The sequence below is a fragment of the Mustela putorius genome, unplaced genomic scaffold (genome assembly GCF_011764305.1).
Source record: "Mustela putorius furo isolate JIRA1106 unplaced genomic scaffold, ASM1176430v1.1 tig00003869_pilon_pilon_pilon, whole genome shotgun sequence".
Taxonomy (NCBI): Eukaryota; Metazoa; Chordata; class Mammalia; order Carnivora; family Mustelidae; genus Mustela; species Mustela putorius.
This window is the reverse complement of record NW_025422021.1, coordinates 18,987,628-19,013,111: the sequence shown is the minus strand read 5'-3', so window position 1 is coordinate 19,013,111 and position 25,484 is coordinate 18,987,628. Positions and strand designations below refer to the sequence as shown.

The 25,484-nt window shown below is 40.5% G+C and overlaps 2 protein-coding genes across 10 annotated transcripts in view; one reads left to right on the top strand and one right to left on the bottom strand.

Annotated features, from left to right (window-relative positions):
• The window catches only part of SLC4A10 (solute carrier family 4 member 10), a 312,033-nt gene extending 307,396 nt beyond the window's left edge, over positions 1 to 4,637 (top strand). For all 8 annotated transcript variants that reach the window (XM_004743945.3, XM_004743944.3, XM_004743949.3 and 5 more), the window contains one exon: positions 2,523 to 4,637. In XM_004743945.3, coding sequence (XP_004744002.1) covers positions 2,523 to 2,589 — 67 coding nt within the window. In that variant the 3' untranslated portion in view covers positions 2,590 to 4,637. The remainder of the gene's footprint in view (positions 1 to 2,522) is intronic.
• A 5,401-nt stretch (positions 4,638 to 10,038) lies between these two features.
• Positions 10,039 to 25,484, bottom strand: part of DPP4 (dipeptidyl peptidase 4) — a 79,582-nt gene continuing 64,136 nt past the window's right edge. For both annotated transcript variants that reach the window (XM_013051995.2, XM_004743951.3), the window contains exons 23-26: positions 22,217 to 22,281; positions 13,088 to 13,160; positions 12,752 to 12,825; positions 10,039 to 11,170 (exon numbers count right to left, since the gene is read on the bottom strand). In XM_013051995.2, the coding sequence (XP_012907449.1) occupies positions 11,069 to 11,170; positions 12,752 to 12,825; positions 13,088 to 13,160; positions 22,217 to 22,281 (314 nt within the window). In that variant the 3' untranslated portion in view covers positions 10,039 to 11,068. The remainder of the gene's footprint in view (positions 11,171 to 12,751; positions 12,826 to 13,087; positions 13,161 to 22,216; positions 22,282 to 25,484) is intronic.

The window sequence follows — 25,484 nt, the reverse complement described above, 5'->3', positions numbered from 1 at the left end:
TTCATAACAACTATTTTGGTGTGATTGAAACATAACAGTTTCATGGATGCTTGGCAACATGAAGGTAACAGGTCATGTTCTGCTGTCTCCTGAAATATTATTTCCTTATATTTTAAATTGTAACTCCTTGAAGGGCAGGGCACTGTCTCATCTGCCTTTTATCCCTAGGTTTTGCACAGGAGCTAGTATGTAATAGATATGTTATATATGTCTATTGTCATAGCTATCATAGATATGACACAAAGTTGATAAAAAGAAGTAGTATGTTTGTTACAATGAAAATTTAGAATGGATTGGAATCCTGAAAAATGAACATCACTAGAAATAAAGAGAGGAATAGGCATACAGTAAGAAGGTAGATTCAAGTCAATCATAGTTTTCATGGAAATCTTGACCTGGTTATAAAATTTCTGCTTGGTAGTTTGTTGAAATCTAATCTGATACCCAAACCACTGGTTTTAAAGAGGGGGGAAAACCCCCACCCTGATCATTTCATTGATTATTGTTTTATAACCAAATAACCAGCATGACCAAAGCAGGACATCGGGACAAAGCAAATCTGTGAATTAAGTCAACATTCTGAATCTTTTCTCACTGCTCGGTGACTAATAGTGAGTGCCATTGGGAATGTGCTGGTTTCTAAAAAAGTGTTGGAGCAGAACATCGTGCTCACAGGAGCCGTGTCTGTGTGGAGAGTCCTGTATGTCTCCATCTCTACAGTCTCCTACAGAGATGATCTTTTATTCTATTTTCATTATAATTGAGAACACCAGCCTCAGAATTCTGGCATTTGAGATGTAAGAGAATTTAGGGACCACATAGTCCCAAACTAATTTACAGATGAGGAAACCAAGTCCCAGAGAGATTAAATAACCAGTCCAAGGTCCCACAGCTCTTCCTTGGCTGCTGGGACCTGAACGGAACCTACCAGTTTCCATTTCGGGCTTCCTCAGCTGCCCCCATGCTGCCCTTTCTCGCTAGCTTTGTGTGGGAGCCAGGTAAAGCCCAAGGGAAAGTTAATTTGGAAAGTAGGGTAGCAGACACATGTCATATGAAAGGCACTTAAAGTAGAAGAAAGTGAGTCATGCAGATAGGGGAGTTAAAAATACAGAGTTAAGGCTCTCAACACATCATGTGCACACTGTCATCTCTTCTCGTGGAAGGAGAAAAGAAAAGGGAGAAAAGTTGCTTTGCTCTGACCTGTAAGTAGTGTGTGCTGAGAAGTGTGGCAGGCGTACACGCGGGTGCCATAGACACTCGCTCACACCAGCTCTCAGCGCTGGCGGCGTGCCACAGATGGCAGAAGCTCGGGCACGTCTTACCTGATGGTGCCGGGTGGCGGTGACAACTGAGAAGGGCTGTTTCTAGCTTGAATTGGAGGAAAAACAATTTTAAAAACACACTCGTAGAATGTGTCTAAGTTATTGACCACTAAGAAAGCTGTGCAGGAGGCCGCGTGGAAAAAAAAAAAAAAAAGGTTTTAACTGTCACTTGATTACTTTGAGAAGAGTTAGAAAACCGAGGGTTTCCCCACCACCAACTATTTCATAAATTTATATTTAGGGACAAAGTTAGCGGTAAAAACGGGTGGGCTCTTCTGGCTCAGGGCCCTAGGTGGCAGGGAGGGACACAGGAGGCCGCAGGCGTGGCGGGCTCTGCCGGGTGCTGGGAGTCATTGGGGAGTGAGCGCATCTGCCCCTCGGGAAGCATGTATTTCTTGCTGGGAGCTTCTCGCTTGTGAGCATGTTATTAGACTTCTCCACAAAAAGTGTTAACACGAGAGTAAGAAGAGTGTTCATTGGACAGCTATTGAAAAAAAGCATAGACAAAGATGGTAGAGTCTTATCACCAGCTTACCCATCCCCTAAGGTTAATTGGAGAACAGACAAAACGGAAGTCACTTGGGAACGAGTTGATTCTGGAGGGAGTGAGGTGATGAGGGAGGCCAGGATGAGGGTTAGTCTGCGCAGGTGTTTGGAGGGTGGGGTGTGGGGACGGGCACGTCCTCTCAAGCAGCGGAGATATGTCTGTCCTGCTGACCACAACACAGAGTTCACCAGAGATCAGGACCCAGCGTGGGCACAAAGAATGAACCCCTCGCAGCGAGCCCTGAGCTTCGTCCCACAGCATCTCATTGGTGTTCCCATGGTCAGTGCTTTCTCATTTCCGCACTGGCATTTTCAGCCACCATCACTAATTCTTCTGGCCAAATGAGGACGATGGCATCGATTCTGCATGCTTCTGGAACTGTTTTAAAATGTCTGGTTTTTGTTTCTTAGTTCCTGGTTTTTTTGTTTTGTTTTATTTTGAATTTCCCCCTTCCTGCAGTTCTTGGTTTCTACCTCACGGAGTGCAGAGGTTTTTAATTGTTGCTATCTATCCACGCTTCGCAGCATGAAAGTGCAATGCTAAGGGCCCGTGTGGTGCTTTGGGGTTGATGGGTTTTGTGTGTGAGCAAGCAGATCTCACAGTAGCCGCGCAGGATTGCAGTAATAAATGTCTCCTTTTCTCCCCCACTGTAGCCTTGAAAGCCGAAAAGAGAAGAAAGCTGACTCAGGGAAAGGTGTTGACAGGGAGACTTGTCTATGACTTGATCTTCAATTTATTTTTTACATATATATGAGAAGAGTGCCACAATTATTAATAAAACTGCTTTGATCATGTATTGTAAATTCTGTCTCTCATCCCAAATCCGCCTTCATACTGTAAGTAGTGCAATACTTGTTTCATTTCTGTGTTTAAACTTCTGAACAGTGAGACACCCTCGTGAGCATATACACTAGTTAATGCAAAAATCTCTGTGTTCCTTGCTGTATGTTAGACATTTGTCAACACTGGATTCTCATGGTTAGTTTTATGAGAGCAATAGCTTTCTTAAAGAGATGTCATATTTACCTAGTTTGTATTTTCCTACTTTAGTGACCTGAAGCTACCTGATAATTTCATTCAGAAGAATTTTGAAAGGTAGACTTACTCCTTTTTATTTTTTATAGCTTAGCATTAGTGACTTATTTCAAAAGACCCAAATCAAAAAGTTAGTTTGGAAACATTTTTTAATAATTGTATTTATGCATATCCTTGATTTACTATGATACATTTAATACTTAAGAGTTTATATGTAACTAAAACTTAAAGTCATTTGAAAAAAATATATAGAAACCTGTTCACAATTTGTTGAAAAGAATCAGAAACTAACGCAGAGTCAGGTAGTGTCTGCTTAACAATTCAAGTTGTGATTTATACCATCAAACACTAGGCTCGTAGGAAATGCTTCAGGAAACCTTTGTAAGTTTTGTGAGATTTTCATTATAAACCTTTATCAGAAATATCCCGTTAAATTTCTCTCCCATTTAAAACAAATGTTTCCCAAATAAACTTATTCTATACACAGCTGTGGAAGGCCACATGGGGAGTCTTTGTACATGAAATTTCACTTCTGTGTAGTTTTTCTGCTGCTCAAGGTCCAGTACTGCTTAATGCTGCTTCTGAATCATGTTCTAACGTTAGGCTGACAGGTCTCCAACTATATTTTTCTCTTCTGCAAAGCTCTTTTCCACTTTTTAATTGAATGCATGTTGTAGAAAAATAGTCTTTTCAATGAATATTTCAGATTCTGTTCGAGAAGATTCTGTAGATATTTCAGTCCATATGAAAACATCCATTTTTACTAAGCTTGCACAAGAGGAAGGAAAGTTAAGAATTTTTGAGCATTACTAAAAATATGGTATTTCATTTCATTTTAGATAATGTGAAGTTAATAAAGATGGAATCTTGTAGTGCTCTCATTTCCTAAGTATGACCGGTGATCATCGATCTTATGATCTGCAGTGTCCAATTTTACAATGATTCAGAGCCCCATGGCTTCTCTAAACTATTAAGTACATATTTTGTGTGTAAGTGCACATGAAAAGTGAAAAAAAAATTCTCTTGTGATCAAGCTTATGAGGGAAATAAAAAACCCCAACAAAGTCTCCATTAGACTCATATTTTGATATTTCTGAAAACTCCCCTGACAATCTTTTAAGGAGCCATTTCTTTCATGGAATGTAAACCTAAAAACTATAAGAATAATTTGCAGCTAATATAGTTTGTGTTTATAAATGCCAAGGAAAAATACAGAAGCTTTCCATTCCAAGTGTGTTGCCTTTGTGTGTTTTATAATACAGATACCATATTGTAGACAACTCCATTGTTGTATGATTTAGACTAGCTGTACAGCCAGTCAGTCCCCAAAGCAGCCTCCTAGTGTTTTAATATATTAATAACTGTTCTGTTACAAATGATCATAGTGAATTAAAACCTTCACATGATCACTTATTTGAATAAGCAATCATACCCAATGAAATTCTGTATTTCTGAGTATTTTTATAGTCATTTTGTTCTTGTGTGAATTTTAATGCTATCTCTATGTTAATCCTAATATTTTGAAATCATATAAAATATAAGAAAAAAATGTAGTGTTATATATTTCCTCCTAATTTCAGATTCCTGGTCAAAATTACTGAATATCTTGAATGTAATTTATTGCAAAGTTCAAGTAATGTGTAAATGTGACTAGGATATTGTGTTTTTCACAACTAAGAAATGTTATGTGGAAATAAATATTTATCCTAATTAATTTCCTTGCACATTTTAAATTGTGATGCAAAGTGTCTTGTCTTTCTTCTCTTTAGTGTTAATCAGTAAGTCAATGTAGAACATTTTAACTGAACATAATATTTATATTTAAACACCCCTGTTACGAAAATTTGGTGATGTAATGTTTCAAGAGTACTCAGACAATTTGAAGTTTATGAAAAGAATATTATGAGAGGTATAGTAGGATATATCTCTTCATTTTCTCAGGAAATTAGCGACTTGGGTGCAAATGGCATTGCTCCTAAGACTAGCAAAATCTTCCAAGATCATTAGTAGGATTTCCCATAAGTAGAACTCCTTAGACTTTTGTTTTTCTGCCCTACCCCATCACCCATCATGGGAAAAGCATTTCCTAAAATTTTTCTACTCCTTCTTTGTTACTCTGGGTCACATGGGACCCATAAATATTCTTTTATAGACATCTAGCAGTACGTTATGGAGGTAATTACATTCAGAACTCTAATGTACAGGTTAGAATTTTTTCTTTTGCCCCATGTGTTTGCTTTATAATTCCTACCATTTAACAGCCTTTGATATTGGGAAGCTTCTTCCTAAATTTAATCTGAATATCTCCTTGGTATTTTTAAAATCCACAGCTTAATAGAAACTTGCCACTGACAATTCACAAGCAACTTGTCTTTCAACGCTATCCCTAGATCTGTTAGGATTTTTCTTGGCTCTTAAAAGTGTGGCTCCTTCCTTCCTTCCTTTTTCCTGTCTGGACCTCCATTCCTGTTTAACTTTAGCTGTTCACTCCTGGTCACTTGACCATTTTATGATTATTCCAAGATTGATACCCAAATGTTCTAATAAGTGTCTTGTACATTCATTCATTGAAATGAAATAAAATTTACAAGCACTTGAAGATTTGATGAGAGTAATTTGGATATAATGGTTCTCTAACTATCTATTTGGAAAGGGTACTTGCCATCATCCCCTTGAAGAAGCCTGATATTCAAAGGTTACTGGTAATGCTTTATTTTCTAGATCTCCTGGGATGTTTTCCACAGAAAGCTGCAACTCACTGATAGAACCGTCACTCCGCTTCAGCTTCTGTTGGTGTAGGGCCATTACCTTTTGAGCTGGAACATTGAAAATAGAACTGCGGTCCTTGCTCCTAAGAGCACGGTAGACACATAACCACAACACAATGTGATATGTACTGGGTTGGCTGTATAAGAAAAGCAGTGAATAACCCAAAGATGGATTTTTGAGTAGGGTGGAGTTTGAGGATAATGTTATATAAGAGGTAGCATCTGAATTAGGATGGAAGTGGGGAAGGAAGCCTACTCCAAGAGCTGCAAAGATTCTCAAACACATGCCTGTATTGAAATAAAAATGAAATAAAAAAGTAAAGATATATGGTGTAACTGGAGCCTGACATAATGGAGGTATGGCATGTTTGGAACCAAGCGAACAGCCCATTGTGTTGGACTGTTAGGAGAGCTCTGAAGACCTGTAAGAAAAGGTAGAAATACGAGTCAATCATATTATAAATGATGTTGAAGTCTATATTAGGGTATTTGAACTTCCTGCCTTAAAAGTTTTGAGGAGCGGAGAGACATGAATTTTGGAAAGATTAGTCTAGCAGCACAGTAGAGAATATAGTGGCAAAAAAGTGGAATCATTTCCTTAGAGATCCTGAGCAGGATGACTCTGAGGCTTAAACCAAATTCTCTGTGAATGGTCTATAAACTTTTATTGTTTCTGAAACCAAATAGGCTTGAGCCTGCTCCTTAGGTACTTAAATAACTCCAGACACAAATAGCTTTATTATAAATAATTTCATGTAGAACAAGACAGATGGATAGATAGATAGTATGTTTTGAGTTGTATTTGAAAAAAAAAAAAAGTGTTCTGAAAAGCATGGTATCAACAGTAATCCTGAGACTATTAAAGAAATCTAAACGTAGGACCAAATTCAGCCAATGGAAGCACTTAGGAATCCAGAAAGCACCTTCCGTCACCCACATTTTCACCCTGCTCATCTCCTCATTCTTACCATAGACTTCGCTTTATGTCTAGGTATTCTTGCCTTCAGGTGTGTGTAGTTAGAGATTACAGATTTCTGCCATGTGACTTATTTCTCCTATTTGTTTATAAGCTTCTTAAAGATAGGAATAGTGTTTTATCCCTTCTTTGTAACTCTTCAGAGCCTAGGTCTGTGCTTGGCTATTTATCCAGCTGAGAAAGTCGTGGATAGAACCCTAAGTAAAATATATCACAAGATGCTGCTTTTCAGTTTATGAAGAATGATGAAAGATCCAAAAAGAATTCTCACTTGCATGTTAAAATGGAAACAAAAGCAAATACTTCTTGAGAACTTCATGTGCCCAACTCCTGGAGGTAGACACAGACACCTAAGGTGGGGACCCATGCAAGCTATGGAGTCATCAGTGGAGTCATCACACCCGGATAAAAAGCTAAGTAGCTGTAAATAGGGGGAGAAGGGAGAGAGGAAGGCAGATATGATGCCGGCAGAGTATATACACTAATCTTCACAGAAATGGCACAACTCTTTGAAGTAGGTGTTTTTGTACTTCTTTCAGGTTAAGAAACTGAGGCTCAAAGAGGCTGAGTAAATGTTCTTTAAAATGTTTCTCACTGTGAGTGATGATGGTGAGATTCTGACCCATGTTGCCCTTATCTAGGCTGCAGTGCACGGAGTCTCCCACAGGAGGCAATGTATGACTGGCTTCGTTCTTAACAGGCTCCTCATTCTGGGTCATACAACCACAATCAGGTTATGATGAATAATGTTTCTTCTCAGGATGTTACATTTTCTCCGTGACTCATATTTCTGTGATCAAGATTGGAAACTAGACTTAGCCAAGGAAATACTTTGCTCACAAGTCACAAGTATCATGACTCTGGATAGAAGAAACTTCCTGAAATAATCAGGGTTTTGGTCATTTGATGGGTCACTCTTTTCACCAAATATGTGTTTTAAGTGATCTGACAAACTTGGGGTGAATTGTTCAGATGAAAGATTATGAAGAACCACAACAAAAAAACTTAATTGGGTTGGTTGAAATTAAAGTCTGTAACACTAGAAATATACCCCTGTTGCTTTAGCAGTAAGGAAATGAACTTTCCTTTTGTTAATTCAAATTCTCAAGTTTAAATGTTCATACTGTCACAGGAAGGTGACATGCAGAAAGATGATGTTTCTATTGAGCATGGAATTGGTCTTATTAATAATATCATTCTCTGAACTTTTCTGGTGGGCAGTGACATTATGCTTTATTATTCTCAATCCATGAGAATGAGATGATCCATGATCATGGATCCTTCAGCCATCCTGAATGCACACGCTGGATCATTCAGGATATACGTAAAAAGGTTCTTGGACACTGCCGAAAGAACTGCTCAGAACTGGCAGAACAAGTTCTCTGACTTTATGAAAAAAGCCATCCTGGTGTTTTGGTATGTTTTTCATTTAGAACTAGATTCAGTACTAGATTGTACAAATCTAGTAGTTTTATAAACTGGGATTCTCACACCATCTTAGAGCAAACGGCAAATACCATGTCGTAGAACTGGTAGCTTCAGTGACCACATGGGAACAAGAAGGAAAACACCCGAAACGACACACAGCCTGATGTGATCATTGATCTTTGTGGTGGTGGCTTTGAGTCATTAAGGATGTACTGAATTGTGTTTTATGCCTTCTATTTAAGGAAATGTGGAGGTATGGAATCATTTTTAGCAAGATTTCCAAAAAACATGTTCAAAAATAACTTTTAAAGTGATGTTCTAAAGATCTTGAGCCAAACTGAAGCTCTGCATCCATAGAAGAGATGTGAACATCGCTCCGTTGGCGTGTGTGTCTCTGCACCATCCCCCTCTTTGCCATGCTCTCCCACAAGTTGTATCTGATGGGAACCTTCCCATCCCTGGGCCTGCTGAGGCTGTGACTGTCAATGGTGGGCATGTCTGCCCATCTTCATGCTAGGATTCATTTCTGTGTGTTTCCAGCTTAGCCTCAGACTAAGTGTCTCTCAAGGTTGTTAACGTCTTGCCCTTCCTTTTCCAATCAGCCAATTTCATATTCTTATTGGAGAAGAAAACTTGTCCTGTGAGGGTTGAATGAAACATTCAACCACATCGTTACCATTTGTAACTCTCACTACGTGAGGTGCTAGGATTTTTTTTTTTTTAACCTCTGGATTCCAGAAAAACATGTTTAGAAATCAAAGGAACAATGAAGTGTATAGTTTTGATATTGTACAATAGTTTTACAATACCAGCTATTATACGATGGTCTTAATATCTGTATAGTATTGGATATTGTGCAGTATCTACTATTGTACAATCATCTTATTGATATCTGTGAAATAGCTGGTATTGTGCAATGTCTGATATTGGTAACATCTGATATTGCCAAATGGTTTTAATATCTGTAGAGCATCTGATATCGCACAATATTTGGTTCCAACTAAAATAAAAGAAGAATTTCTATTTAATTTGCTCTTCTGACTATTAACTCAGTCCAGGATGTGTACATATGATCTATGACTACTGTTCCTGGATATAGAACTCGGCAAAGATTGTCCAGTTACTCACGATGACTGAACTCTATTATAAGGAATAGAATTATGACAAGAGCCCTACCGGTTTGCAGGTCGATTTATAGCTCCAATGGATGAGTGGAGTTTGGGATGTAAGATGAAGCTACTCAATGGCATGCTTGCAAATTACAATCAAAGCTGAATTTCACAACGCTCTGTCCATTCCTATGCATGACTCACCAGTCTCATATTGAATTGATAGATTTTTTTCATTTCTTCTATTTTTAGATTTTTGTGCTGGAGCTCACTCTGTGATAACTTTTTCCAGTAAATGGCTGGAAGCTAAGTTTGAGTTACAGAGAATCAATTTTAAAAAAAAAATGAGGCCATTTTACAAACAATTGAACAAAAAAAATCATGTTTCCTCTGTTGTTTGCTAGACTAAATTCAGCATCTGAAATCTATGCTTCCGTTAATATAGATATGCCAGCCAAAAATAGTCAAACACTTGAGTAACTGATTTTTTTTCTTGACTTAGACTGAGATGATGTTGTTGATATTATTTGTTCTTATAACATGAACCTCATCACAGTTTTCCTGAAATAAAATTATAAATTATGTATTACATAAAAAATAAAAATTATTTGGGTGTTTCAAAAGCTATATATGTGTGTGATAACAAATTGTGTATGTTATTACATAAAAACCCATACGAACTGCTTAATTTAACACATTTTTATGTATTTTTTTTTTTTAACAAAAACTGAACTCTCTCCATGTTTACGAGGCAGTCTGGGGTAGCGAGCAAAATAAACAAGAGCCTTTCTGGATAAGCGTGTCCATATGCCAATGTGGTTTAGGTCTCATTCAAGACACAAAACGCATTACCTCCGAAAAAATGAAGGAACATTTATTAAATGACCGGGAGAAATTCCACAGTATGGGAATAACAATACACAACTTTGTAGTTTATTTTTATTTTTAAAAACAAGTCCAAGGAAGTTAAAATATTCTTTTCATTAAGATGCTCAAAGAAATGAACTAAGAAAAATTGATGCAAGGACTCCTTCAAGTTCGAATTTGTGATACAAATATTTTCATCTTTTAACAGGGCAAGCTGATGTGTTCACATCTCAGTTCCAAACTGCCTCTTTCACTAGGAAACATCAGTGGTTTTTAAGGCACATTTACAGTGCTTTCCCCTCCCCCTCACTGTGTGTTTGTAGCACCTATAGCCATAGTTGGCACCTGGGGGCCTTGCATTGTTGGCAGATTCCCTCTCATTTCTTTGGAGTCTATTCAACTGCTGTGGTTTTACTCAGAAGTCAGTGCTTTTTGCATGTATGATTTCCTGAGACTGAATAGTCTTTCTCAGAAAACCGTGCCAGTCTGGCTGTGAACAGCTCTTCCCCAAGAGTTGCTGACAGGAGCCTGGTCGGGTCATTGTGCTCGGCCGTGGGTTCCCAGCCAGGCCTCCTCGCTTCTTCCCCTCCCCCTTCCCTCCTTACCCCTGCCTCAGTGACATCACCACCCACATCTTGCCATCCCTTTAAAGAAGAGAACAAGATTTGTACTGGTCCAGTTAGAAAAGAATGAAATGCTTCCCAGGGAACCTATGCAGAGCTCCCATAAAAACAATTCATATTTGTTGTTTCAGCAACGGATGTGGAAATGATTTTAAATAATAAACAAAACCAGACGGAATAATTCAAACTTCAGTAAGGTAATAATCTGGTGCGAAGACAGAAGTCCCAACTTAAGGTTACAGACATGAATTTTGGGAACAAAGGTAACCTTGAATTTCTTGATTTGAGTGTTTTTTTTTTTTTTTTTTTTTTTAAAGATCATCATCTTAACAGTGCAGTTTTCAGACAGAACAAAAATGGCTTTCAATAGGTCAGGCATGCTGTTCCAGGGCGCTAAGGTAAAGAGAAGCATTGTTTTATGAAGTGACTCATGTGGGTGTATATATGCTGGTGGGCTGTGCTGCTAGCAATTCCGTGGTCTTCATCTGTATACCACTGCAGAGAAAGACAAAGGTCAGAAGAAGGAAGTCAGTTGTCTTCTTTTTAAAAAAATAATTCAAATAAGCTCTCACAAGCATACATAGAATTAAAACATTGTTTTAAGGGTGTGTGTGCGTGTGTGTGTGTGTACATCTTCTAATGAAACTATCCAAGTGTATTTTCAGATTTGATTAAAGGACACTTAGAACCACATCATGCATAGAAGAGAATGTTTATCCCATTAAGCACACTAGTTTTAATTAAGTGTTATCAAGTGTCAGATTTCTCCTACACTGCAGGAAGAGAAATGAGTTTTTCAAAAGCACTTTTTCCTAATGTAGGTTACCAAGGAACTAGAAAAATCTATTCCAATGTTTCATATATATGTTTAACATAAGGTCAAAAGTCAAATGTATTATTTGCAAACACTTTGATTTTTCACTCGAATTAGCTATCTGGATGTCTGACATTTATGAAAGAGTGGATGATCTGAGACAAAAATTTATCAATGCATCAGTCCCACATTAAACAAGTGGGAGGTCACTGCCAGGCAAACATATATTATGGAGACATAAATAAACTTTTATAAAAAATTGCCGAATTAAAGTATCTTTTCTTTGAGTTGTAGAAAATGAAACCTCGACCTCTTAGAAGAATCTGACCCCAAAAGACATATAAACGGGTGGGTTTTGTTTTTTGTTTTGTTTTGTTTTTTTAGTATTAACTGCCCCACTCTGATTCAGTGGGCACCATTTGAACTGATCACAGAGTAAAGAGGTGTGTGTGTGTGTGTGTGTGTGTGTGTGTCTGTGTGTGTGTGAGAGAGAGAGAGAGAGAAAGGAGTGAGGAAAAACAGGTTTTCTACCTAATAATGGCAAGAAAGCATTTTATACAAAAATATTTAGTGCACCACACACACGCGTATATATATATAAATATACAAACACACATTTATATATATGTTATACACACACACACACACACACACAAAACATCTTTTCTTTTTTCTTCTTGATCTGAAAATGAATCTGACTTAATACCTAGAAACAGCTTACTCTATAGGCAACAATAGCTCTATTTCCAACTCTATAAAACAAGCCTAATTGTCTATTGCCTGTGGTTGTTCAACAAAAGATAATGTTGCAATTGCAAAAACTGAAGCATGCCAATTATTAATGTCCCACTGTTGTTAGAATGGCTAGTAATACATACTAGACAAAAATGGATTTTCATATTGGAGCTGAGCTATTATCATGCTGGTTTCACTTTAGAATTACTCTGCCACACATTTACTGAGTAAGTGATTACTTTTGAATCCAAATAGGAAGAGACTGAAGAACCACATGGGTAGGAGAGCACTGTTTTGACACTCCCAAGATATGCGATATTGTGCTTCTCAACCCCCAGTTCTCTAATCGTTTTGAACATTACTCTGCCTATGGCTTAAGGATACCACTTCTGACTTCTCATTGGACAAATAAAACCCCTTTCAATTCTGTCCCTGTCTCCTGGCACTGTTTGACGAGAAGGAGCCGGGACAGGGGAAACCAAGACACCACCAGCAAGTTCTCCCTTTGGCACCAAGTTTTGTGATACCATTGCTTGGAAATCCACTCCAGCATCCACCAGGGCTTTGGAGATCTGAGCTGACTGCTGAAAGTGAACGTTATCTGCAAGGAGAGAAAGGAAACACAAAGTAACTAATAGCCGCTCCTTTTCTGATGGGAAGGGTGGGAAAGGCACAAGAAGAAAGGGACTATTTGAAGTTCTAGGACTTAGCATCCCATTTAGCCCAAGACAAGTGAGTTGTGGAAAGCAACACTGTTTTATTGAAGTAAATGTAACAGTCTTGCCCCTCATGCTTTTGTTTTGTCAGTAGTGAAATTGCAAACCTGTCTGTGATACTAAAAAGTCTAATTAACTGAAACTCACCATCTGCTGTTCCATGAATAAGGAGGTACTCAACTTGTTTAAAATTTTCAGCTCTGCTCATGACTGTTGAATTCTGGAATTGGGAAAAAGAATGTCATTATTCAAAAAAAGATCTGCCATAAACTGATTTTTCACTTCAGTTTACAAAATAAAATGTTTTCAGCTGGGGCCCCCTTTGATACAAAATATAGCAAACCGATATTTAAGCAAATGCTGTCTCCATGCATGGCAGAATGCACAGCATGCCCTGTGCCTGGGAGACAGGACTGCAAAGGGAGGATGCCACATCTTCTTTGCACACGCAGGCAGAGGGCACCTGCCACCAGGGCTGCACGCAAAGCCCCTTGAGTCCCAGATCCCAGATTGGCTGTGTCCTATGCATTAGCACAGGGCAGAGTCTCATATTAGCAATGTATGTTCCATGGGCTTATGCTGTAGTTCAGCCAAAAAGTGTATTGCCATGGCAACCGTGTGTCACATGGTGCCATACATGCTACATTTCAAAGAGCCTGTACATAGCATTTGCAACTAAACATACTCTGCAATATGTCATATGAACTTTGGTCCACATTGCTAGGCAATGAATGAGAAGCAAGTATTACCTCTTTTGGAACAGATGTTTAAAACCCAGGCAAATGTAACATATGGGAGGGGAAAGGGGAGCAAAAGATCAAGCATGGCCTTAGAAAATCGGTGGGTTGTTGTCTGCCTCATTCCGTATCAGGGAAAATCTTGTGATTGGATCAAGTCATTTCCAAATCAACCAGAGAATAGGGCAACAAATTGGGAGGTAAGCTTTTCGAAAGACTGGCCTCAGGGAGGCAGGACTTCTAGAACTGGGGTGGGGCCTCGGATGAGAAAGCCGTTGGAAACACGGAACTGGTCATCTGATCTTGATTTGGGGATGTTTATCAAGTTGGGAGGAAGGCAAAAGTGTCACAGAGGCATCGTAGGGCCTTTGGGAGGGGGCAAGCTGGAGTTCGCTCCTGTTGTCTTCTTAGGGGTTGGGCAGAAGGAGGGCCCAGCAGTTTTCCTATAGGTTTAAAGTTCATCCAGCGATTAATCCTTTAGCACCTCGGTAAATCAAAGTCAACTTTACGAGTGCCAAGGTATGTATTTTACAGATTCCTTTGTAGCTAACACCAGCTTGGTGTTTTTTGATGGGAACACGGATGGTCTGGCAGGAAGGGGACAGGGCTAAGGTGTGGATGTGGAGTCTAGCCCCAGCTTCAACATCGGTGAGCTGTGCGCCCGGAGGCATGCTGCTCCCTGAGTCTGGTCTTCTGTAGAACAGGAGTGTTTGTAAGAAGCACTGCTCTGTTTCACCCTGCCAATATTCCTCTGAGATAGGTCTACAGCAATCCTGCTTTCTCCATGGAGACCCCAAGATTCAGAAGCAGCAACTCACACTAGGTTACATCTGTAGGAAGTGTCAGAGCTGGACACAAAGTCTGATGGCAGAACCTCTTTTTACTTCCTATGTTGCCCCGAGGCCACGAAAATTCCAAACTGCTCATGATGTGATCTTCCAGCAAAGGAACAGTGAGAAGTAACTTAACGGGCCCAGAATCTGCCCCGCACGAGTACTCTCGGTATCCCTGTGCAGGGTTCCCATGCCTGCGTAGACTGAACGAATCAAAAGAGAGCGGGTCTGCAAGGCCCCCCAGCCCCCGAGATTTGCAAGGCAGGTTTTTCCCATTGTACAGCTTCCGCAGACCCCAATGCAGCAGCCAGAACCTTGAGCAGTGTCTGCTCTCCAGAGAGGAAAGGGTCAAAATCAATCTCCCCCAAAGACAGAGAGGAGGATTTTGAGCTTGAGCTGCCAGACGCTGGGGCTCCCCCACCGCCAGCAAACACCCATCATGTGAGCCACAGGCCCCCCACCCCGGCCATCCTCTGGCCAGTCCTGCTCACAGCCTTGCCCCCCAACTGCCACTCGCTCTGCCGTCGTCCCCCCCAACCCTGAACCTAGCGCTCTGCTCCCCCAACATACGCAACTACCACACGGAGACCCGACCCATGCGGGCAGCTCTGTCCCGACGCCTCACCTCCAGAAGCCCCACGGGCCTTCCTGGCTTGGCAGCTTGAACAGCGAAAGCTGCTCCTACAACCTCCACGAGCCATAAAACTGAGAAATGTCATTGAAACATAGAGTAATAGTTAGGAGACATATAAATACGCAGGACAGTTAGCAAGGAATGTGATAACTACTGGAGTTTGGACCAAAACAGTTTCTGGCTGCCTTTTTTTTTTCTTAAATGGAGTGAATACAGGCTGAAAGAAGACAATTTTTATAAACAAGTAAAACCCTGAGCCTAAGATAAATGTTGTGATGTACACACTGTAGCTGTGATGAACTAGACATGGTGAGAAATGCAACATACTGAGAAAAAGACGAAAACTGTGATAAAAGTGTCATGATGCAAATTGTTTTACATTAACAATATTACACTACAAAGAAAGAAAGACAAATACTTTAATGCAGCACGAGAAAAATAAAACAAAAGCCTCCCCTGCAATGGTGAGCTAGGTGTGCCCTTTCCATGCACGCTTCCCCCTGCTCCCCGGGAGAAGCTTCCAGAGGGGCCTCCTGGCACAAGGTGGCCAGGCGGATGGGCAGCCTGGAGGTGCACACCCGCTCTTGGGCTCTCAGGCGGCAGGCAGCATCCCCCCACTACCCCAAAGATGCGGCTGTGGCACCGTGTGTCTGGCACCACCCATCATTCCCTACTGGACCGAGAATCCTGGCTTCTCCATCAAGAGAGACCCTCGGTGGTCTGTGGTGTGGAAGGCGACCCCCGGAGCCAGAGAAAGAGATGCGTGCCTTAACTGAAGATGTGGTTAATAATCGGAAATAATATCACCATGCTATTTTAACCCAGGAAAATAGGATAATCCCCATTTGCCTATCGATGGAAACAGAAATAGAAAAGGAAATGGATGACTAAGTTAGAAGCCGAATAGTCTATCACCAGCTACTAAAAAGGAAGCTCAGAGTGATAAATGGGCAAGGATGCAATGGTGGTGCAGTTGGCACTCTCCCGAGGCTAGAAACTTCCGGAGAGCCCCGCTGTCAGCAACAGTCTGGCAAAACGAAGTGGGAAGGATTGGTCCAGTGGCAGTGCCGATTCCACAGCATCTCTGTGAGGAGCTTTTCCTTCAAGCCCTGAGAAGAACCATCTGTAGCTGCTTGTTGGATCACGCTGGTTCCTCAGTTACCTTCCAGCAAATAAATCTTTGTATTTTTGAAATAAAGAGAGAGCTGATAAGAGCGGGGAAGTACTGTAAGGAACAGAAGTTCTAACAATTTTTAAGCCACCCCTGTGCCATCGAGGAACCGTAAGGACAACCGGCTTCCTGAGGACGATGATGGCGGCAGGTGCCCGGTTTCGAAAGCTTCTCTCAGGGCAGGCACAGGGGTCCCATTTAATCCTTTCAATAACCTGTGAGGTCAGCTTGATGATCCCCGTTATCCAGAAGAGGAGACTGAGGTTCAGAGAGCTTAGGTCACTTCCCCGAGCTCACACTGCTAGTCAATGGTGGAAACCAAATTTGAGTAGAGGTCCAGCTCCGACGTCCGTTCCCCTTAACCTTACGTCCCTGTGTCCCTTCACGGCCCAGCCAACAACTAACTCATCACCATTTCCAGGCTTTCATGGAAACGGCAAACGGCCACTGGTCTAACGGACAACCCAGCACGTCAGTGAGATACCACGGGTGCGCTGACTTCCTCTGTGCCGTCTCCCGCTTGCAACCAAAACCTCACAAACAGCATTAAGTGATGCTATTTTGGGAAGCACCATTAATGCCGCAGAAAACAGAGGCCAGAGAACATTTTTAAGAAAAAAATTATTTCAACCCACTATATCGGATGTTTTCCTTGTTTACATCTATCAAACAACTGTATCCGGGAGATGCCAAGGGAAGAGAGAGCCCGTCAACCCGACAGGGGGCTCTACCTCAGTCCTCACCAAGCAACACTGGCTTCTTTAAAGATCACACAGCAGTCAACATTTTATCAGCACTCAACAAACAAGTTAAGGTTTGGCTTAAATCTGAAGGTCTCTCTCCCTTTGGCATATTCTGGGATAATAGAACAAATGTCAAATCAGTACAAGATGGCATATTTACAAAATTGCACCCTGTTTTGCATAACCTAACGATGCAGCAGTTCTTAAGGATTGAACATTTCAAATCTGCTAGCAGAAGACTGCCAAATCTATGACTGTTTCATACACTTGCCAAAAGCCTATCAAATTTTGAGCAAAATGCAAAATAAATCTCCTCTACAAGTTAAATCAGTCCCTTCTGTGTGTTCCAGGCTGCCCTCTTCTCTTGGCAACAAGGCTCAGGACTTGGGCCCCATTTCTCCTGCCCTTGATCTTCTGCTTCTCCGCGGATCCATAAATCCATTCCCGGCCCAGTCTACGTCCTGCCTTATAGGCCACCATTTGGCCTGCTCTTCCCACAGCCTCGCTTCCATGTTATCCGTCGGTTCATCCAACCTGCTTCACAGATCCCCAGAAAACCAGCTGTACCTGCTACTCATGTGTGGTTGTGCTGCTCTGCCTTGCCCCTCTCTGCAACCCACGGAGAGTGTCTACGCTCTCCCTCTTTATTTCCGAAGTCTTTCTTTATTGGCTTCACACAAGTGCCCCTCCCACTCCTACCCCTCAGCGTCTACATGTTATGTAACATTTTTGTGCCTCAGTTTCAGTGTCAATAAAATGAAGATCATTAGAGCACTTATCCCAGAGAATCTGAGGGAGAACCGAACCTAATAATCTGAGTAAATAGCTTAGAATCATGTCTGCCCGTAGAAGCAAGCACTTAAGGAATAAATGAAAAAAAAAAAATGAATGAAATAAATGAAACTGGATTCCTCCCCGCCAGGAGTTGAGAGGAGCTGGGGGGGGGGGGTGGAGGGAGGTGAAACACGGACTTCTTGGCCACTTCCCTACCCTGTCCTACATGCTCCCAAAGGACAAAATCCCTGAGGCTTGTCACAATTAGGGAACAACTTCTCTTTTCCATACATAGGGGGCACTCTGTCATATCTGAGTTTGTGCTTCCCTACCTACTCTCTTTTATTTCTCTTCGATAATTTTGCATGCATGTCTTCGCTCACCAACAAGGCAATCAACTTTTGAACAATGAAAATACCAGGCACCTTGAATAGGTGAGTGTCAGTTTACTATTTGTTCATTTTTCAAATAGGTTTGACTAAAAGACCTACGGTTGACCACACGAAGGACCACGTGTCAATGTTAGTGAGTACCACTAACTCAAGGTGTAGCTGCGGTTGTTATTTGCTTTTTGCTATTGGGGGTAAGGGTTTTCTCGTAGCCTATCTAATTCCTTTGCTTAAACCTGTGCTGCCATTTTGGTCTGCTGTGGGCTGAGACTCACTGCAGAAAAGATGTTTCCACAGAGCTCCATTGCCTTTGAAAGTGTTTCTTTCACTTGGCAGTGGGGGGTGATTATCTACAAAGGATCTCATAGGGTCACTGCTCATGTCACTGCACTGGGTCTGAGCCTTAATTCTGGGTCTGCTAATCTATATGGTATCTTTGTAAGAATAGGAAAAAGCATTCCTTTTGGTTGTGTGCAGCCTCAGACTTCCATGCCTTAGTGAGTGAAACATGGACTAGTTTTCAGCAGTGCACAAGCTGAACAACTATACATGGCATCCCTCCCTGTTCCACTGGTGTATACAAATGGTTTCTGGAATTTCTTTCCTAAATCATAAGTAGGACCTCTCTTTCCTAAAATGTGCTTCGTTTGATGATGTGGGTTTCTCCAAATTCTTCCAAATCTGGGTCATCAATGACCTAATAATGAATCGTTTTTCTCATTTTTTTTTTTAAATTAAAGACTGTCTTTTCTTAGAAAGGCTATAATTCTGGTATCGACGATTCATTAGCTGCAAATGTAGACAAAGATCAGGGCCTTGCTTATTCTACGTTTTGGTCCTTCTTGTCCTGGATGTCCTGCAGAGAGTCAGTGGGCCAAATGAAATGGGAATCATTTTCAAAATATTTCCTTCTGACCCACAGACAGGCACAGGGTACTGAAAGCCTCTCAGGAATTGTCTTCTTTGTCTTTTCCAAAAGGGTGGGAGGAGGGGGGGAGAGAGGGAGAGAAGGAGAGAGAGAGAGAAATAAAAACAACCTGGGAAAGAAAAGTAAAAGATGGGGTCCAGAGGGGCAGCTGGGGCCTTGGAGGAAAATAGAATCTTTGAATGTATTCTTGCCAGAGACAAAAGCACAGGCTTATTTAAAAAACAAAGGAGGGCAGCTTTATTCTAAAGCCTGCTGTGCACCAAATATAGGCACTTAGATTCGGCTCTCCACACTCGGAGGAAGCAACTTACCAGGGTGGAAACAATTCAGTGAGCCTTCGTCGCCTCCCTCTCCCTCCACACCTTAACTCTCGCCCGCCCAAATCGTTCCTCCGAGTAACACATTGGGAACCTTTAGCTCCCTGGTACTGGCAGTTTTAATGTGTCCATTGCCAGCACTGAATCTGGTGCCAAGAAAACTCGACTCCTGGCGTGGAAGGATTAAACAGTCCTCGGGTGCCATCTGTGCAGTGAAGTGGAAGAGTGACTCGGTGCACCCAGTGTGCGTGTGTTGCCATTGGCAGTGGGAAGTGACTTCTATTTACATGACTACCTCATGCAGCGAACACCTAAGGGGAGAGACGAACATGGCCACCTCCGGGCGGGTGGGGATTGGGGCGGGGGTGGGGGGTGGGGGAGCTCAATGCAGGGATGAGGAGCCTCTGGGGAAATCTGGAAAAAGACTCAGGATGAAAGGGTAGATTAGAACGAATCATCCTAAAGAGGGAAGGGCCGTCTGAAAAGGAAAGACCTTGCTGGCTGTCTGCTGATGTGCACCGAGAGAAGTAGAGAATCAGGGCAGGTGCTGTGGACATCCCTTGATGTCAGGGCTTGGACCTGACCCTGTGCCTCTAGGTTCAAAGACTTTTCGGGATGGGATTTTAGAAATGAACTTTTGACTCAACATCCACTCTGTTTTAGAGCCAGGGCTGGGGTCCTGGACAGTAAGTACATCTCTGATTTGAGAATTTTAGGATTTGGGGTACTTGAGAAAGCCCTTCGGCAACTCAGCAAATACAGCATACCACAAGAGGGATGGCTTTCAAAGATCAGCATCCTGGTCAGGTTAGGGACAAGAAAATTCTAGATGTAAGATGAGAGAATTGAGGGAGACAGGCAATTTTTAAAACAACATTTTCCTTAAAAAATTCAACCATGAAAGGTTTTTAAGGGTTATACTTCATACTGGGTCATCTAAAGAATTCAGTGTTGAGTAGAGATGTGAACAGCTAATCATCGCGCAGAAGAGAAATGGGGGTTCAAAAGAACCATGGGTCCAAGAAAGAGAAACTGAAGATTAAGATACAGGAGAATGTCATGAGAGTTGAGAGGGGATGCCAGCCCTCCAGAAGAGCAGCACCAATTTGCTATTAAATGGAGATATAGGGGAAATGACATTGCAGGCAGCGGGAACAGAAGACAAGGGCATAAAAGGGAAAGGCCCAGAAACAGTCAGAGGACAGTGACTATTATAAGCAGACTGGACTGTTGTAAGAGGGATGCTAAGCCTCTGGTCAAAGAATTCCAGTAGTCACAGGGAAGATCCATGAAAGTGTTGTATGTGGAGCCGTGGGGATTGATCTCATGCCCCGTTGTGGTAAAGACGGGGGCAGAGAAAGACAAGCTAAGGGGACACCAACGGGGTTATTATTAGAAAAGCACACAGTCATGCGACAGTGGTAATGCAGAGACTGATGAAGAACAAACTAGCCGTTTAAGGCAAGCTTACTGGACGTGGAAGAGAAAGAATGGGAAGAATTGAGTCCAAAGTATTATGGAGGACAACTGGCAGAAATGGGGACAACCTGATTCGGGGCTGCTTGGTAGCAGAAGTTGATCGGTGCATCTCACTTTAAAGTGAGCTGCTTTTCTATCTTGACTGGAAAACACACAGGCAGACATGGACCAAGCCAAGTACTCCTCCCCGCACCCCTCTGCCTAAGCCTTCCTAAACAAAACTAGGAGAAATAAAATCAAACTGTGTATACTTACATTGGAAAGCTAGAAATTTTGAGTTTTACTGGGTTTTGATCAAATAGCTTCAGAATCTATAGGAATGGTGGCATCTTATGAAAATGCACCCATACTGCTCAAAGCAAGGCACTCATACGAAGCCCGTGTATTGAGAGTTGTGGCCCAGATAAGAAATTGTGTTAACTTATTCTTGTTTTTCTTACTTTTTAATTCATTGTCCCAAAAAGCGTTTTAACTTTCCATTGGAGAATGTAAACCACGAGACGACTGACCTCGTTGTTTTCGACAACCATGACAGAGCAACTCGGGAAAGTTCTGGAAGGGCCAAAGTGCTACAAGGGTCTCTAAGAGTTAGGCTGGCACTTGCGGCTACCTCAGTGTGACACCAGAGACTGTGCTCTGGCTCAGCAGTGGCCTCCACACTAGCACACGTGGCTGCCAACCATGGTGACTTCCAGGCCACATTTCAAAAGCTGTAGCCTGAGAACAACCTGCCACGGGTTCCCCGTCAGCCAACCCTGCTGGAGGTTATGCACTGTGGCTTCCAGAGCTCTTCAGGGCACTGCCCAACCATACTCTTCACCTGCTTTACTCCAATCTTGTTTGAGCAAACTACATAGTTGGCTATGAATTGGAAAATTAAAAGCTTGTACATACATCTTAATTATAATACCATAGAAAATCTCATATATAGCTAAAGGTTTAAGGAGTCTTCTGGGCTTTAAAGGAATATGTCGAATTTGACATGTTTTCTAAATGAAATTTTTATAATTAAAGTAATTATCTGGTGTTGCTTTGTATTTCCAAATGAATGCATATTGTGACCTATATAGCATACGATAAAGTCTTTAATTAATGCAGAATATAGTAGGGGAAGCTAGTGGAGTATCTCTAAACCACCTGTGTTATTTCTTTTTAACAAGAATTTTGTTGGAAATAAAAAATATATATTTTCTAGAATAGATACACTTAAAAATGTTCTTAAACAAACTTATAAATAGGTTATAAAATAGATCTAGTTTCTTATCTCTTACCCTGTAATAGTCAAGATTGTCCTCGGGAGTTGGGAGCCCCATGTAACGTTCTGTATATACTGAGTCTGTGATGAAAAAAATGTAAAAATAGTTAATTCATATAATAAACTTTTCTTTTTCTTACTGGGTGACTTTATGTGCTTTCATATGTCATTACTTTTGTGTGGTTTTGTAGCATCTCCCTCAGGAGTGTCTCCTCAAGATCAGGTTTTTTTGTTTGTTTGTTTGTTTGTTTGTTTCGGCTTGTGAATGCAGCTGGACACCAGCTCAGACTCATGCCTTTCCATGCTCAGCTGGAACGAATGAAAGTAGAGGGAGATCAAACTAGATGATTTAAACCCAGTCAATAATCCATCTACTGAGGGTATCTGGGTGGCTCAGTTGGTTAAGCATCTCAGGTCAGGATCCGGGGATTCTGGGATCAAGCCCCACTTTGGGCTCAGCAGGGAGTCAGCTTCTCCCTCCCCCTTGGTCCCTCCCTCTTCCCCTTGCTCTGCTCTCTCACTCATGGCACTGTCTCAAATAGATAAATAAATAAATCTTTAAAAAAAAATCCATCTGCAGAAAATTCATATGTTAAGAGTTGAAAAGTAAGGGCTTTTACCATTATCATCTGATCCTTTCCAAGAATCTTAATTAGGAAGTCACTTAATGCCTCAACTTTCTTGAATTTTTGGTCCTGACACAAGCATATACCCTAATTTTCTTTTGGAAATCCCTTAATGTTCAATTACTAGTTGCTTATTTAAATCATATTTTTTTGGCAGTTTAAAATTCATTATAATGAAAACAAAGAGTTAAGTTATCACTTATTCACTGAAGATCCCCGTATTAGCTCAGTTACTCCATCACAGTGCAAGTCAAACATTTGTTTTGCCCATTTTGTGGCAAGCCCTCAATTTTGGGATTATAACAATTTTGTATTATGAAATAAATCACACTAATATCTGCTGAAATGAAGTAAGCTCTTTTATCTATAAGTATGGCTAAAAACAAGATACATAATTGGTTTGGTTATTTTGGATAATGAAACATGTTTTTGCCCTATTTTTAAAAATTTTATAGATATATCCTAAAATATACATGAGAAAATTTTATGATTTTCTGTGGCTGAATTCCAAAATAACTTTGAAAATCTGAAGTAATTGCTTTGAAAGGTGCCCCCTCCAGTGACCAGATTATAGTAAACAGATTAAATATAAAATAATATGCTGTCATTGTGCTGTTTATGTTAATGATGAATTTCACTGCAAATTGTACAGGTAGTTCAGTACTGATCTCATTAATTCTTTAAATGAATATATCATCTAAACAACAACCTTAAGCAACACTGTAACCCTTTCTGAACGACTGGCATCATTAAGAACTACACTGATAATGAGTGTTAGTTATCTCAAATGTATCCTTTATGCCTGTTCTATGGAAATCAAAATACATCTTTCAAAATGAGTAACCTCAACATTTTATCCTTTTGATGAAAAGGAATACAGAATATATGTAATTTTACATATCTAGAGGACACTAATACAGAAAATACAATATTTTAAAGGACATTTAAAAATACAAGATCTTCGGGGCGCCTGGGTGGCTCAGTGGGTTAAAAATACAAGATCTTCATAAAATGTTCATATCTTTCAACATTTAAATATGAATAATATAGGTTGGACATGTGAAAGGAGGTTTGAAAATAGCCTTTAAGGGCAGAATAAATTTTTCCTGAAACAACAGCAGACTTCAGTTCTTGTCCTAGAACATTATACCTCTTTTTTATTATGTTAATCAGGTTTACATTTGTGAGAAGAGCTGAAATATATTTTTTCTTTTTTAGAGAGAGCGAGAGAGAGAGAGAGAGAGAGAGCACGCAAGTGTATGTGCATGAGTGACGAGGGGAGGAGGAGGCAGAGGGAGAAGGAAAGAGAGACTCTTAAGCAGTCTCCACCCCAGACCAGCGCAGGGCTAGATCTCACAACCCTAAACTGAAATCAAATGCCTAATGGCTGAGCCACCCAGGCACCCCCGAAATTTTAATAAGAGTATTTTAAAAATACATAATATAGGTGCTATAAACTTTTACAAATGCACCTTTGAAATACCAGTTATGTATTCCTTCTATCTGATCTGTGAGTAAAATTTCTCAAATTAATACATATGTAAGATCTCTAGAAAGTGCTTATGTCTAGAAAGTTAACTTGATCTAAATATATTTTATGAAGTTCTTTTATCATTACACTTCTTTTTTTAATTTTATCTTTTTCTTTTAACCCACTGAGCCACCCAGGCGCCCCATAATTTTATCTTTTTTTTTTAATCATTACACTTCTAAACTCACAAAGATGGCTTCTATTATTTTATTGACCACCAGAGGTCTCCAAAAACAAGCTATCCAACAGCATAATTAGTAGGAAGCAGGAAAGTATTATGAAAACAAATCCATCGTGTGTGGACTGAATCAGAAGTATGATTTCCATTTTTTTTTTTAACAGAAAGATAGAAATATTTATTTATTTATTTATTTATTTATTTATTTCATTGGATGTTCTTGGCCTTTAAGAAAGGGTTTCCTACAAGATTGGTACTGCCATACAATGGGGGGAAACTATGTAATGAGCATATTTGTTTCAATGAGTCTATCACATAAAGTACTTGAGATGGGTTCTGAAAAGATACAGGAAAATAATTCATCTTCTCACCACTTCTGACTCTTTACCCCTACCTAGTGTTCCAATGTTTACTCTCTCTCCCTGGGGAATTAAAGTCTTATGTGTGTATGATGCCTCATAGAATTATTTCTCAGTGATGAAGAAGAGATCCTAGAGTGGTTTTCACTAACTTAGAGACAGTGGGGGAAATAAAACAGACAGCCCAGGAATTGCCCCAATCCTTACTCCCGTCTTTCCATCCAAACCCTTCTTTATTTGACCTTTACTGGAAGAAAAAAAAAAAATACATGCTTCTTTTATTCAGTTAATATATGAAGCCCCAAAACCCAAACTAAAATAAGATAAGGAAGGGCTTATCTGCCGAAATGTAGCATTATGGATATTTTGACGTTTAGAAAACAGAATTGGTTGATAACTAAGTAATAGATAACAATACCACCTAGACTTTCACAATAGCAGAATAAGAGAGATCATTTGATTATAGATATCTATAAGGCGCATCTACAATGAATAAGCTTATTTCCTATAGAAACAGTGAAACTCAAAAAGGAATGGTTTTGTCCTTGAAACTTTAAGGTCAACACTCTGTATCTTTTTGTACCTGAAAG